This window comes from Lampris incognitus, chromosome 12 (assembly GCF_029633865.1).
Source record: "Lampris incognitus isolate fLamInc1 chromosome 12, fLamInc1.hap2, whole genome shotgun sequence".
Classification (NCBI taxonomy): Eukaryota; Metazoa; Chordata; class Actinopteri; order Lampriformes; family Lampridae; genus Lampris; species Lampris incognitus.
The window spans coordinates 31676607-31689877 of record NC_079222.1 but is presented as its reverse complement, the minus strand read 5'-3'; the positions used below and the strand labels follow the sequence as shown (position 1 = coordinate 31689877).

The following is a 13271-nucleotide window of genomic DNA, read 5'->3' as shown; positions in this document are numbered from 1 at the left end:
TCCACTCAAGTCCGTCGCCGCTATCGTTTTCCTGCCCCATTGTCGCCCATAAGCTCCCGGCTCGCCGGCGCTAGTTCAAACGACCTTATAATTTCCCCTCCGGTGCGCCCGCCCATTTCCCCCCTCGTTGCTCGCCGGCGTGTCAAGAGTGAGCGGTGATTGACGGGAGAGCGACCCAATCTAATTCCCGGTTGGCCTCGCGCAGGGGCGGGGTTTGCGGCGCTGACGAGAATGCGGCCCTTCTGCCGCCGACCGGCAGTGAACCGACGTCGGGCTGCTTCCACCCCGGCGGTGACAAGGCCGTGCTGCGGAACCAGGCGGCGTAAAAGGAGCCGTTCCACCTCCAGTGTTTGCTCTCCGGGAGGGGGGTGGGGGTCTACCCCGGGGTGGGGAGGGGGGTGGGGGTCTACCCCGGGTCACGCCGATTCAGCGCTCGCTCACCGATATGTCATATCGTCCGTTATAAACTATTACGTGTTTTGAAAGGCACGTGTCGCCCCAGGGAGCCAGGGTGACCAGCACAAGGTGAAATTACGACGGAATATTAATGATTTATTTCCAACACGTAAATAAGCAGGATAAACCATTGCCAATAATCTGAAGTGATCAATAAATCCACACATCAAACTCAAGAGAGAACAAATCCCCATATGCATCGGATTATTTGCTACACGTTGGAAAAGGAGTAGGAGGAAGTGCACACTTATTTCCCCCCACACCCCTTCTCACCCACTCTTAATTCAGCTATTTCAAACGGGATTCCCTCTGTACTGTATCGTTCAAATTCAACGCAAGTTGTGCTGCACAATACAAACTCAACTACTGCGAACAATAAGAGAAAGAGAAAAGGAAAAATGCACCCTAATGTCACATATCATAATATACATCAACACCGGGTTGTAGTCAGTCAACTAAAAGGCATGGGTCTTTTTTTATTTTTTACTTTGCACCTCTTCATTCTAAGCACAGAATGCCTTATTGCAGTCTGGTCTTTGGCCTACCATACATTATACTTTGTATTATAATAAATCTTGTAATTTGGTGGAAGAACCGCCAAGCAGGCTAATGTATATTTCAGGCTAAAAAACATAATATGGCAGTGACTGGCTTTATTTTGTTCCTACATGTATGTCAAGAAGTAGGCAAACAGGCCAACTAAATGGACCATCTCTATCAATAAAGCAACCTCCAAGTTTGCAACCAGTGGCTGCAGAAGTCTTATTCTTGCATATGATAAAAGCTCTATTAAGGCAAACAAGAAAAGGTCATTAATCACAAAGCAACAGACAAGTTGTTCGCCAGCTCTTCTCTTGGCACAGGTGTTCAAGTTATCATATTCATTATACTTATTGTCATTTTTATATCTTAGCTCTTGGGGAGTAAATGTGTCACCTGATCAACATGTCCATTATTAAATTAAAAAAAAAGGCTCACGGCGTAAAGACCAAACACAATCTGTATAAAGAACTTTTCGGAAGTGACTATGTCAGCACCTAAATATACACCATTAATAATCATATCAGCATCATGACATGAGCATTTGTTTCTGATGGGGGATTGGAGGATCAGACAAGTTTGAAAACGATTCAGTGAGTGGTTTTTCCACAAAATACAGTTGTTCTCTGTTGTATTGCGAAGAAGTAGAAAACATGTCTATCCGATAACCCCGGCGTTTATTATTCAGCTTAGTTGGTCAAAAGCAATGGATGTCATGGTGCATTGTTATCTGAGTAGATAAGGATAAGACAACCATGTCCTTTGACCTGTGCAGGAGAAAGATTACAATATGAACTGTTAAACTTCTCTGCTACACAAACATGGAACCATACTTTTTGAACTTATCATTCACAAACACATGAGTGCAGGAGTGCATTTAGTTATGAGTGCATTTACAGAAACACGCAGAACAAAGTATTTGTATATAAAACACACACACACACACACACACAACACACACACACACACACACACAGCGTCCTGAATATCTATTGTTATCAGCTCAGGACAAAATATCAGTGCTTTTTAGATAGACGAGGGCACACCTTGTGCATTGACACTTGCCCTCATTCTCTCTGATGAGCACACACCAGATACTGTATAATGTCATAAACGTGTAAATAAAAAAGGATTTAGCTGTCTTTTTAAAGCGAATAACATTTCATTTTTCAATCATCTCAATATATAAACTCATCTTTCAATAACTTAAGCAAGTCCATCACAGACAAAATGTAACGCATGTACGACAGCTGTTGATCTGCAATGTCTTCTTCTTTGAAATGTGAAAAGTTGTCTACCAACACGGGCACCACCGGTTCGAATCCCCGTGTTACCTTCGGCTTGGTCGGGGGTCCCAACAGACACAATTGGCCATGTCTGCGGGTGACAAGCCGGATGTGGGTATGTGTCCTGGTCACTGCACTAGTGCCTCCTCTGGTTGGTCGGGGCACCTGTTCAGGGGGGAGGGGGAATAGCATGATCCTCCCACGTGCTACGTTCCCCTGGCAAAACTCCTCACTGTCAGGTGAAAAGAAGCAGCTGGCGACTCCACATGTATCGGAAGAGACATGTGGTAGTCTGCAGCCCTCCCCAGATCAGCAAAGGGGGTGGAGCAGCGACTGGGACGGCTTGGAAGAGTGGGGTAATTGGACAGGTACAAATGGGGAGAAAAAGGGGGGGGGGGGCGTGGAGAAATGTGAAAAAGGTGGGCTAGACCAGTGAGAGATGATGGGGTTATATCCAAGGAAATCAAACGGCACAGTTTGGGCTGAACTGTTCCATTAATCATCGGTAAAAGTGCCAGTATAATCGGCTGCAGCTCTGCTAGGACTTGAATCATCGCCTCAGTCATGACGGTGCATCCAGTCATGTGCTGTAATGTACAGTGGACCTGGATGTCAGAAGATGTGGCCCACATGCTTTGTCTGACAGCTCTCAATGAACACACCGACCGCGTTGTGTCTACCCAAATAACATTTTAATAGTGAAGTTGACCGGTTAGCGAATTTAAACAAGCACATGTGACGATCCGAATTTGACATTTATAGGAACTTTCGAAGGTTGGTGTGTCAAAAAACAAAGAATGTACAAATGTGTACAAAGCAAGTAACAATAAATCAGACAAGAAGATCAAGATTACAGAACTCCTTTAACATGTCAGAGTCAGAAATGACATCTAACTATAGCAGCATGCTCATTCTAATATCTGTTCAGATATACCATGACCGGAGTAACAAAACGAGTTTTACCAGAGGACATCTGTTTCTTATCATTTTCTCTACAATAAGAATGTGCAGAGTAGATTTCTTACCTATATATAATGGAAATAAACACACACATATATACACAGATCTAAAGACTGGTTCACATCTTCCCTAAGTTCACTGGGGGAAAAAAATATGCAAAAGTAGTTTCCTTAAATAAATAAATAAACAAAACAAAAAAAAATACAAACCAGGGCAAGTGATCAAAATCCCTCTTTTTACCTATTTTTCAGCTCCTCTACCTTCCAAGTCCATTTCTCTCTCTCCTTTGGCGTACATCTGCAGAATGAGTAACTCTCCTTTGTCGGCTTCTCTGCTTCAGTCGTCCAGTCCCAAACCAAACTGGCTGTAGAGGTCACGCGTGGTAGTCCCCCGCAACACAGCTGTCCAATAAATCACAGAACAGGTTAGTTGCCAGTTTTTATTTTCATTGTTTTAGTCTATGCACATCATGGTCAAAAGAACCTTTTAATAGCTAAAACCTATATGCAGATGATGTCATACACTTGAGAATAAAGTCAAGTTATAATCTACACACCAACACTGCTTGTATCATTATGATAAATTTTAAAGGTAAAATTAAAAATCAAAATGAATAAATAATTCATAATAATAAATAATAATATACAATAATAATAAATACTAAATATTAATACATTGATAAAAATAAAAAAGGTTAAATTAAAGTAATTCAAGATTTTAAATGTTTTATATCATCAATGTTATATATCGCATTCAAGATTTATTTTGCTTTTCTTAGAGTAAATTTCTGTACGTTTCTAAAATATCCCTTCCATGTTGACAAAAAAAGTAGTCTACGCGGATTTTACACAAACATTCCCGATTGGATGCATTTTAGAAAAATTCTGTGGAACTGGACAACGTGCAAAGGTTGTATTTCATTTATGACTATTATTTTCTTTTTCTTTCTCTAACCCAGGCTAGAGAAAATATGTTCATACTTATATTCAAACCTACTACTACTACTTTTGGCTGCTCCCGTTAGGGGTCGCCACAGCGGATCATCCGTTTCCATTTCTTCCTGTCTTCTGCGTCTTCCTCTATCACACCAGCCACCTGCATGTCTTCCCTCACCACATCCATAAACCTCCTCTTTGGCCTTCCTCTTCTCCTCTTCCCTGGCAGCTCCATATTCAGCATCCTTCTCCCAATATACTCAGCATCTCTCCTCCACACATGTCCAAACCATCTCAATCTTGCCTCTCTAGCTTTGTCTCCAAACCGTCCAACCTGAGCGGTCCCTCTAATATACTCATTCCTAATCCTGTCCTTCTTCGTTACTCCCAGTGAAAATCTTAGCATCTTCAACTCTGCCACCTCCAGCTCCGCCTCCTGTCTTTTCGTCAGTGCCACTGTCTCCAAACCATATAACATAGCTGGTCTCACAACCATCTTGTAAACTTTCCCTTTAACTCTAGCTGATACCCTTCTGTCGCAAATCACTCCTGACACACTTCTCCACCCACTCCACCCTGCCTGCACTCTCTTCTTCACCTCTCTACTGCACTCCCCGTTACTTTGGACAGTTGACCCCAAGTATTTAAACTCAAATGCCTTTGTCACCTCCACTCCTTGCATCCTGACCATTCCACTGTCCTCTCTCTCATTCACGCATAGGTATTCCGTCTTGCTCCTACTGACTTTCATTCCTCTTCTCTCTAGTGCATACCTCCACCTCTCCAGGCTCTCCTCAACCTGCACCCTACTCTCGCTACAGATCACAATGTCATCCGCGAACATCATCGTCCATGGAGACTCCTGCCTGATCTTGTCCGTCAACCTGTCCATCACCATTGCAAACAAGAAAGGGCTCAGAGCCGATCCTTGATGTAATCGGACCTCCACCTTGAACCCATCTGTCATTCCAACCGCACACCTCACCATTGTCACACTTACCTCATACGTATCCTGTACCACTCCTACATACTTCTCTGCAACTCCTGACTTCCTCATACAATACTTATATTCAAACCTACATATACTATGTATTACTATCCTTGTGAAAATTGCTCTCGGTCCTGTGGCTCCACTGGGGAAAACTCGACTTCCTAACTGACGTTAAATAGGAGGTGTGAGATTATGTAATGTTTGATATCAGTAAATTAAGCCTCATCTCATCAGAGACATTAGGGAACAAAAATCAGTAAAAGGTAAACGTTGTGTTATAGACAGTTGCCATTGACCAGGGAACAGGGGCAACAGTGGTCATATTCCAGACTGACACTCCGGCAGAGAGACAAAGACAGTTATCAGTTGAGGATACTGCAGACAGGCTCTCTCCTCTCGGACTGCGAGGCCTGCCCACTCATCTCATCCCACTCTGAATGAATAGAATGACAGCATACAACAGCAACTCACTGTTAAAGTGTCGACTATTTGTGAATGTGTGTGTGTGAAAGAGAGAGAGAGAGAGAGAGGGAGACAGTGGTGGCGGAAGAGAGTGCAAGGCAGAGAGAGAGGAAGAACGAGACAGAGAGGATGAAAATGTGTGTGTGAGTGTGTGTGTGTGTGTGTGTGTGTGTGTGTGTGTTAAAGAATTACATAGACAGAGACTGTGGCTGTGTGTGTGTAAATGATGTGAAAGACTACCATTGTGACAGGGAGAATTGCCACCTCAATTCACTGAGAGGGCATTATCCTCCTGTCTCTCTTCTGCCCTGAGGATAGAAAACTTAGTAAGATAGTAGGCTACCAAGCAGTCTGAATTTAAAGGACAAGACCGCTCAGTTTTCTAAAAAGAAAGGGGGGATAATGGCATTACGACAGTATTTCATTGGTGAATGTTCTTAAATATTCAACTCGGCAATTATCAGCCGCAACTGCCACAGGGAGGAAGATACAAACTTCATCAACAAGGACCTTGATGGTGCAAAACACATATCAGGATCAATCAGTTATTGTATATTGGATACCAAGAAGCGGATGTATATCTGTGCACAAATGAAAGATGGGTAAAAAGTAGGTAAAAGGGCTTCTTTGTTGTGTCATATGATCAGGAGTTTAGCTTACTTGGTGATTCACCCAAACGCTCTTGACAGTGTGACGAATTCCAAACTTCCTCAACTTCAAGCAATTACAACACACACACACACACACACACACACACACACACACACACACACACACATGCTAGGCCCTTTCCTCACACTGAAGCTTCTCTCAATACAAGTACTAAAACTTGACACACTTGCACAACACTTACACACACTCTCAACAGGGTTGCGTTCAGGGTCACTAAAGTTTTTGAAGGGAAAGGTTAAATGCCTTTCCACATTAATCTGATCATATTGGGAAATTAAGGTCACAGGTTAAGCACATGTAGACTGACAGAAAGGAGGGCAAAAGTATGACATGTTTAGTGCAATCTAATTATTTACAGAAAATATTAATTATATCTTATTTTAATAAAGTTAAAATACAACTTTTATAAAGGTAACATTATAAATTACCTAGCTATCATGCTACTACAAGCTCTTTGCTAAATTTAGCACTGATTTTTCTGTAGCGATCAGAGTTGTAGGCGTTATTTCAAAGCTGTGATATATAACATATTACTTGTTCTTTTTTGGGGGGGGGTTCCCCCTTTTTCCTCCAGTTGTATCCGACCAATTACCCCACTCTTCCAAGCCGTCCCTGTCACTGCTCCACCCCCTCTGCTGATCCGGGGAGGGCTGAAGACTACCACATGCCTCCTCCGATACATGTGGAGTCGCCAGCCACTTCTTTTTACCTGACAATGAGGAGTTTCACCAGGGGGACGTAGCACGTGGGAGGATAATGCTATTACCCCCAGTTCCCCCTCCCCTCCGAACAAGTGCCCCGACCGACCAGAGGAGGCGCTAGTGCAGTGACCAGGACACATACCCACATCCGGCTTCTCGTCCACAAACACGGCCAATTCTGTCTGTCGGGCTGCCCGACCAAGCCGGAAGTAACATGGGGATTCGAACTGGCGATCCCCATGTTGGTAGGCAATGGGGTAGACCGCTACACTACCCGGACGCATTACTTGTTCCTTGCTTAAACTATACTGAGAGGCCCTCTTGAGCAGGAACACATCAGATCAGAATTAGATTATTCCACTTTTAGAAGGATGATTATCAAACTTGTTTTCCTCACTTATTTGTTAAATTTGTGTTCAAGTATGTTTTGACCACTTTCTGGAGTGATCTACTCTTTTCACTATTATTACAGGGGCGGCATGGCTCAGGAGGTAGCGCGTAGGTCATCTAGTAATCGGAAGGCTGCTGGTTTGATCCCTGGCTCCTGTGGAGAGTGTGTCGAAGTGTCTTTGAGCAGGACACTGAACACTTAACAGCTCCTGATGAGCAGGTTGGCACCTTGCATGGCAGCTTCCACCATGAATGTGTGTGTGTGTGAATGGGTGAATGTGAGGCATACTAGTAAAGCACTACACAAATGTTACCATTTATTATGAAGTATCTGTCTCGCCGCTGAAACTAACAAATCCTGAAGAGGGCGTATAAATGCAATCCATCCATCCATCCACCCATCATGCCAACATTAACGACAAGAAGGTAACAACTAAAATGCTGCGGCCACATCTCGTTGTCATCAGGACCAGCTCATCCATGTAGACCAACTCACATTTGTCTAGAGTTGGGGTAATTCAGCAAAGGGGGCCAAATTAATGACCCACTGACATTGCAAAGATCCACGTCCACTCACATCAGCCATGACCAGTCTAAGCCAACTATGACGGTTGATCACATGATGCTGCGTTTAGTTTGGATCTTGTCCATCAATCAAGTGCAGAATCAAAGCTTTTTAAACGTTGTACTAAGTCAAAACTACCAAAACAGTCCAGCTGTGAGCACAAAAGGACAAGAACTTTGAAAGAGCATGCACCAGCAAAACAGAAAGGCTTGGTCTTAAAATTCATTGTCACAGACCACCAATCTGTGTGAAGTTTTTCCCGTACTGGTATGTGTACGTGTGTGTATATGTGTGTGTTTAAGTGTGAGTTTTAGGGGTTTCACAGAAACGTCGACTATCAAAACCACTAGTCGACACTGCGCAAACTCATAGACTAATCGTTCATCTGTGGGTTTAGCACTGTGCAGTAATAAAGCAGTGGCAATGCATCTACAGCAGCTATGCAGCTGGGGGCACCGTGGTTCCAACATAAATTTGTTTGAACATTCATTTGCTACGTTATGCCATGTTAAATAAACAGAATTTAAAGCATTTAGAGAAGGAAAGACTCCCTATCCCTGGGTTTCAGTTTAACAAGTGAGCATGTTAACTTGTGACTTAGTGATGACAGCTATTGAGAACACGAACAGAACACATGGTGTCCTCCTAAAAGCATTTAATTCTACTTTATAATCAATTTTAAATACACACTCATCCGTGTTTAATTTCTATACTAACCATTGACGTAAGTTACACTGTGTTCAGCAAGACTCATTCACGCTCATGTTTCTCATAGAGTGGGAAACAAACTGCAGCCGGCAGCGCAGCGGTATTTTATACCGTTATCCTCGATCGGAAAGTGATCCATATTTAATCAATTTAACCTTCAACGTTATAATATTAAATTCCTCATTAGACACTAGCTACTCTGCTAATCTACATTTTTCTCCTACATTAAAAGTCACTTCAAGAAATGTGAACGCTTCTTGTTGGTGACACCAATTAATTTACATAGTGTAGGACAAAAAGGACCGGACGCATATGCTGCAGGGCTCCCCGATTAGTTCTCCCCAAGGGCCAAATCATGTGATGCATGCCAAGCCGAGGGCCAAAATGTCCGCAGGGTTTTTTCCATTGCGCCAGTAAAAGTTGTTTTACTTGCAGATGTTGTTGTTTCTGTTATTATGATTATTATTATTATCATTATATTATTATTATTATTAGTAGGCGCCGATTTATGTTTTTGTCCCTGGGTGTCCAAATTAAGTGAACACCACCAAGCTGATGATTGTTACAAAATAGCTTTTATCGCGCTTGCTTTTGTAATTGCTGTGATGTAGGCTTACTAGGCTGCTGTCATCTGTCGGACGCAGACACAAACCGCGACGAAATGTGACACTGCTTTGCTACAAATTATAACAGGCTACACACCATACCAGCACAGTCTTGAGGGGGCAGTATTTACATACACATTGGCCATAACTATGTTGCTCGCGTGTATAATAGTACAACCGATAACAATATCTAAGCAAAAAAAAATAAAATAAAAAATAAAACCTACACATATGAATACCATAACTTGGTATTCATCACACAGTATTTATTATTTATTTTTTGATTGGCCTTCCTCATGGGTGCTCAACCTTTTTGGTGGGTGCTCGAGCATCGCAGCACCCACGGGACCAGCGCCTGAGCCCCCAGCTCTGGTAGAGCAAGGCACCACATACAGCAAACCTTACTAGACGGCAACAAACTATGCAACTGATAGCATATTGACAATATCTGCCCAAAGTTAACATAAACATAACAGGTAGGCAGAGTAAACCCACTTCTTTCGGTCAGTTTACAGTATAATCACCTATCAGCCAAAAAGCCATTGAAATATATAGGAGGGTATACTCACTTTCTCCTTAGTACCCATCTAGGTCACAGTATGCCTACCTCCTCAATGACCACTACACCACTGAAGCAAACATTTTGTGCTTATCAATGAAAAATATGCTAATTTCTTGTCACTACATCAAATGTAAGCACTTCTGCTGATGGATTTCTCATTATGTATTGTAGGAATATAAATGCACCCTCAACGCCAAGATCAAAGGAAAATTTCAACCAGACTAATTACAGTTTTGTATTAGAGACACATTCTAACAAGACCATGTCAGTGGTCCAAGACCATGTCAAAAACTGTCTGTGCAGCCTATAAAAAAAAAAGCAAAAGATAATGGTGCAGAATTCCTTACACTGTACAAGGAAAAGGGAAATGGCGGGTACGCTCTCTAAAGGGACTTGTCTTCTAGAGTTTTTAAATCATGATTAACAGGTGAAGATAAATGTTATTCATTTTAACTTTTAAACGAAATTAAAGGAAAAGGGAAATGTTGTGTCCTTGAAATAGTCTTTGCACTTCTCACTTTACAAGTCTTAAGTTATTCTTTTAAGTGTTTTCGAGGGATTTTGTTTTTCTCTGTCAACAATCCCCTTACCTATGCGGCCTAGCAGTGTCTGCCCAATGTCCTTGACCTCGTTGTACTCATGCAGCAGGTCAATGTGTCGTTCTAACTCCTCCACTCTGTAACCCCTGCAAAAAACCAAACAACCCCCCCGCGCCAAAAACAAAGATAACATTTTCATATACACAGAAGCCAGTGTGTATAAAAACTAAAACTTACAATTCACACACAAATGTCTTAACTGTGTATAACCAAGAGACAAAAATATTTTAAGTTTCTGATGTAGGTCAACAATAAGTAAAGGAATATATGAAAAGAAGAAGGCATGAACATACGTACACAGTCCTGATTAGATAGTCCTTGTTACTAAACCCTAAATTACACCACACCTAGTAAGTAGCTAGACCAGGTACAATCTAAAAAAAAAAAGTCTCATTTATTCTGTCTGTTCTACTCACTCAGCGATGTGAAGTGATATCTCTTTGTCCAGCTCCTCTTGTTTCTTACGCAGCTCCTCCACCTCTTCCTCAGGGTTAAGTTTAGTACGCTGGGCCACAGGTGTCTGGAGCTGACAGTTTACAATTTAAATTACCATGATGTGTGTGAGACTGTGTGTGAATCTGTGAAGGTGTGTGTGTAAGTGGATGGTGCTGTGGGTTACACACATGTTGTACAACTTTGGTGGAAAAACTGAATAAACTGGAAAACTGGATGTGTGGATAAAGATGACAGAGGGGCACTTGGGTTGTGTTGTCAACTCACTGGTGATTTGAAGCTGGAGTGTACTTTCTTAGACCTTGAGCATGGAGGAGTTCTAGAGAAGTCAGGAACACTAAATTTGAATGAGGGAAAAAAATAAAGAAAAACAAGGAATTAACAAAATCAGGGCCAAAGAAACTATTGTGAAAGTCGTGTTGTGTTTTATCAATAAAGTAATTACAGGCATAAGCTTATTTCACATTGTTAGTTTTATGTTGACTTTGTTACATTAACTTTCACAAGATCTTCTGTGAGGCATTTACAGGAGCAAAAGATACAACTTGATATAGCAAGGCAACCAACATTAAGATTAGCTCAAATACAATAAAATACACATCCAAAGAGCACAACAACATAATTCTATAATATATTGTGATACATAAGTGAAAAAGGAGCAATGCTATCTTGGTTTGTATATGACTATAAAGACATGAGGTAGGAAAACAAAGCTGCAGAGGACAAAAAAAAGACTTTTTTAGGTTATTGGCGAATAACAAATCATGACACACTTGTACAATACTTAGTATTTCAATGTAAAACAATAAAAAGTGTTGCATTACCTAATGTTAGTTGGTCTGTTTTTCTACTAAAGCGAGGCTAAGTCTTGTACCGGCTTAGCGGTTTTTACAGAGCAATCTGAGAAGTTAAACTCTGTGGCTTATTGCAGCGTTGAATTTATTATATGAAACAGCCACACACATTGCAGCCAACTGGTTGTATTTCACTGAACTCAGTGACATACTTTCTTTCAGATGCCATCAACTCTGAGAATAAAATAGGACTGAGTATTTATAATTGTGTGAAAGCATGAACGAAAAAATAAAGAATAGTTCTATAAATGACGATCACAATCATTATTTTGCCATCGACATGGCCTACAATTAAACCTTTCTTGGGCTATCCCAGGTAAGGGGGAGGTGGATGTGATATCGTCATTTGATGCTTTAGGATTTATTTATTCTTTAACGCCTAAAGCCACTCGATTTTCAAGAGATGCTATACTGCTCTGCAACAAAACAGAATGCATTTCAAGCAGCTTTCAACTAAAGTTACACGTAGTTTGACCTTTAACCCTGTGAATGACGTGAAATATTTTGTTGGGTATGGCCATTACGCTTGCAGAGAAGCTTTCTGGCGCCCTCTTGTGAAGGATATGGGATGACGAAAGCATGCATTATACAGTAGTCAGGCACAAAACACATCGGTTTCTCTACAGCAAAGCTAATCGCTGGATGACAGCTTTGTTTTTTATAGGCACATACAGTAAGTCGTGCAATGGCGTTAGCTATTCATGCTGCTTCACGAAGCCGCAAAACACCAGCTTTCGTAAACTACCGTCTCTGAACTTCTTTCTCCGAGTCGTTCACTTCCGTCGACGTCGTCGCATCGCCACTAATTTCGGCTAGCTCAGCATCCATGTCGTGTTAAATGTTCATAAACAGACACAGCAGTCGCTGTCAGTACAATTCAGCCATATTAGCACAAACAACCTGGTAGCGCTCTGGGAAGAAGGAAGCGTTCAAGCCTCTCGCGCCAGGAGGAAATGGAAATGCTGCACCGTGATTGGTTGTTTACATCAGCGAGGCGGGACTGTGTTGGGCCTGGTAACCTATGAGACGGACAGAAAAGGTCACGTGAAATTTAACTATGTACTATACCTGTAAGCGTTTAATATAATATATTCAGAATATGAAGTTTTCAAGTATTATATTACTTGTATTGAAAACAAATATGATGCTTTTACTAGTATTCAGTCTGTACAGATATAGAAAGATAGTGTTCTTTATATTTATCTAAAATGTCAATAACTGAGACGTAATGTTCACATAGATACGGCACTCCAATCGCTTGACTAACAATTTTATAGCCTTATTTCAATTACCTTTTGCGTGTTATATTCATTTCTGTTAACTGATTAATTACATTTTTTTACATGTGTATCGCTTTCACTTTTATCTGTATTTTCTTGAATTGTGCTTGAAGGTCACAAGTAATCTTCCTATGAATGTGAAAACCTGTTAAGCAATAAACCACTTCCGGTTCTGACACAGGCATTTGAAAATGAGTTGGGTTTGCTCCCAAAGTCATTGCCATTTTTTTAATTATTATTATTATTATTATT

The 13271-nt window shown here is 41.4% G+C and overlaps 1 protein-coding gene across 1 annotated transcript; it reads right to left on the bottom strand.

Annotated features, from left to right (window-relative positions):
- Nucleotides 1-2967: 2967 nt before the first annotated feature.
- On the bottom strand, nt 2968-12636 carry swi5 (SWI5 homologous recombination repair protein). The gene is made up of 5 exons (XM_056291149.1): nt 12485-12636; nt 11153-11222; nt 10849-10958; nt 10424-10518; nt 2968-3643 (listed from the first exon to the last, which is right to left on the bottom strand). Exons 1-5 carry the CDS (start codon nt 12565-12567, stop codon nt 3579-3581), a joined length of 423 nt encoding a protein of 140 aa, XP_056147124.1. The 5' UTR covers nt 12568-12636; the 3' UTR covers nt 2968-3578.
- Between the last annotated feature and the right edge of the window lie 635 nt (nt 12637-13271).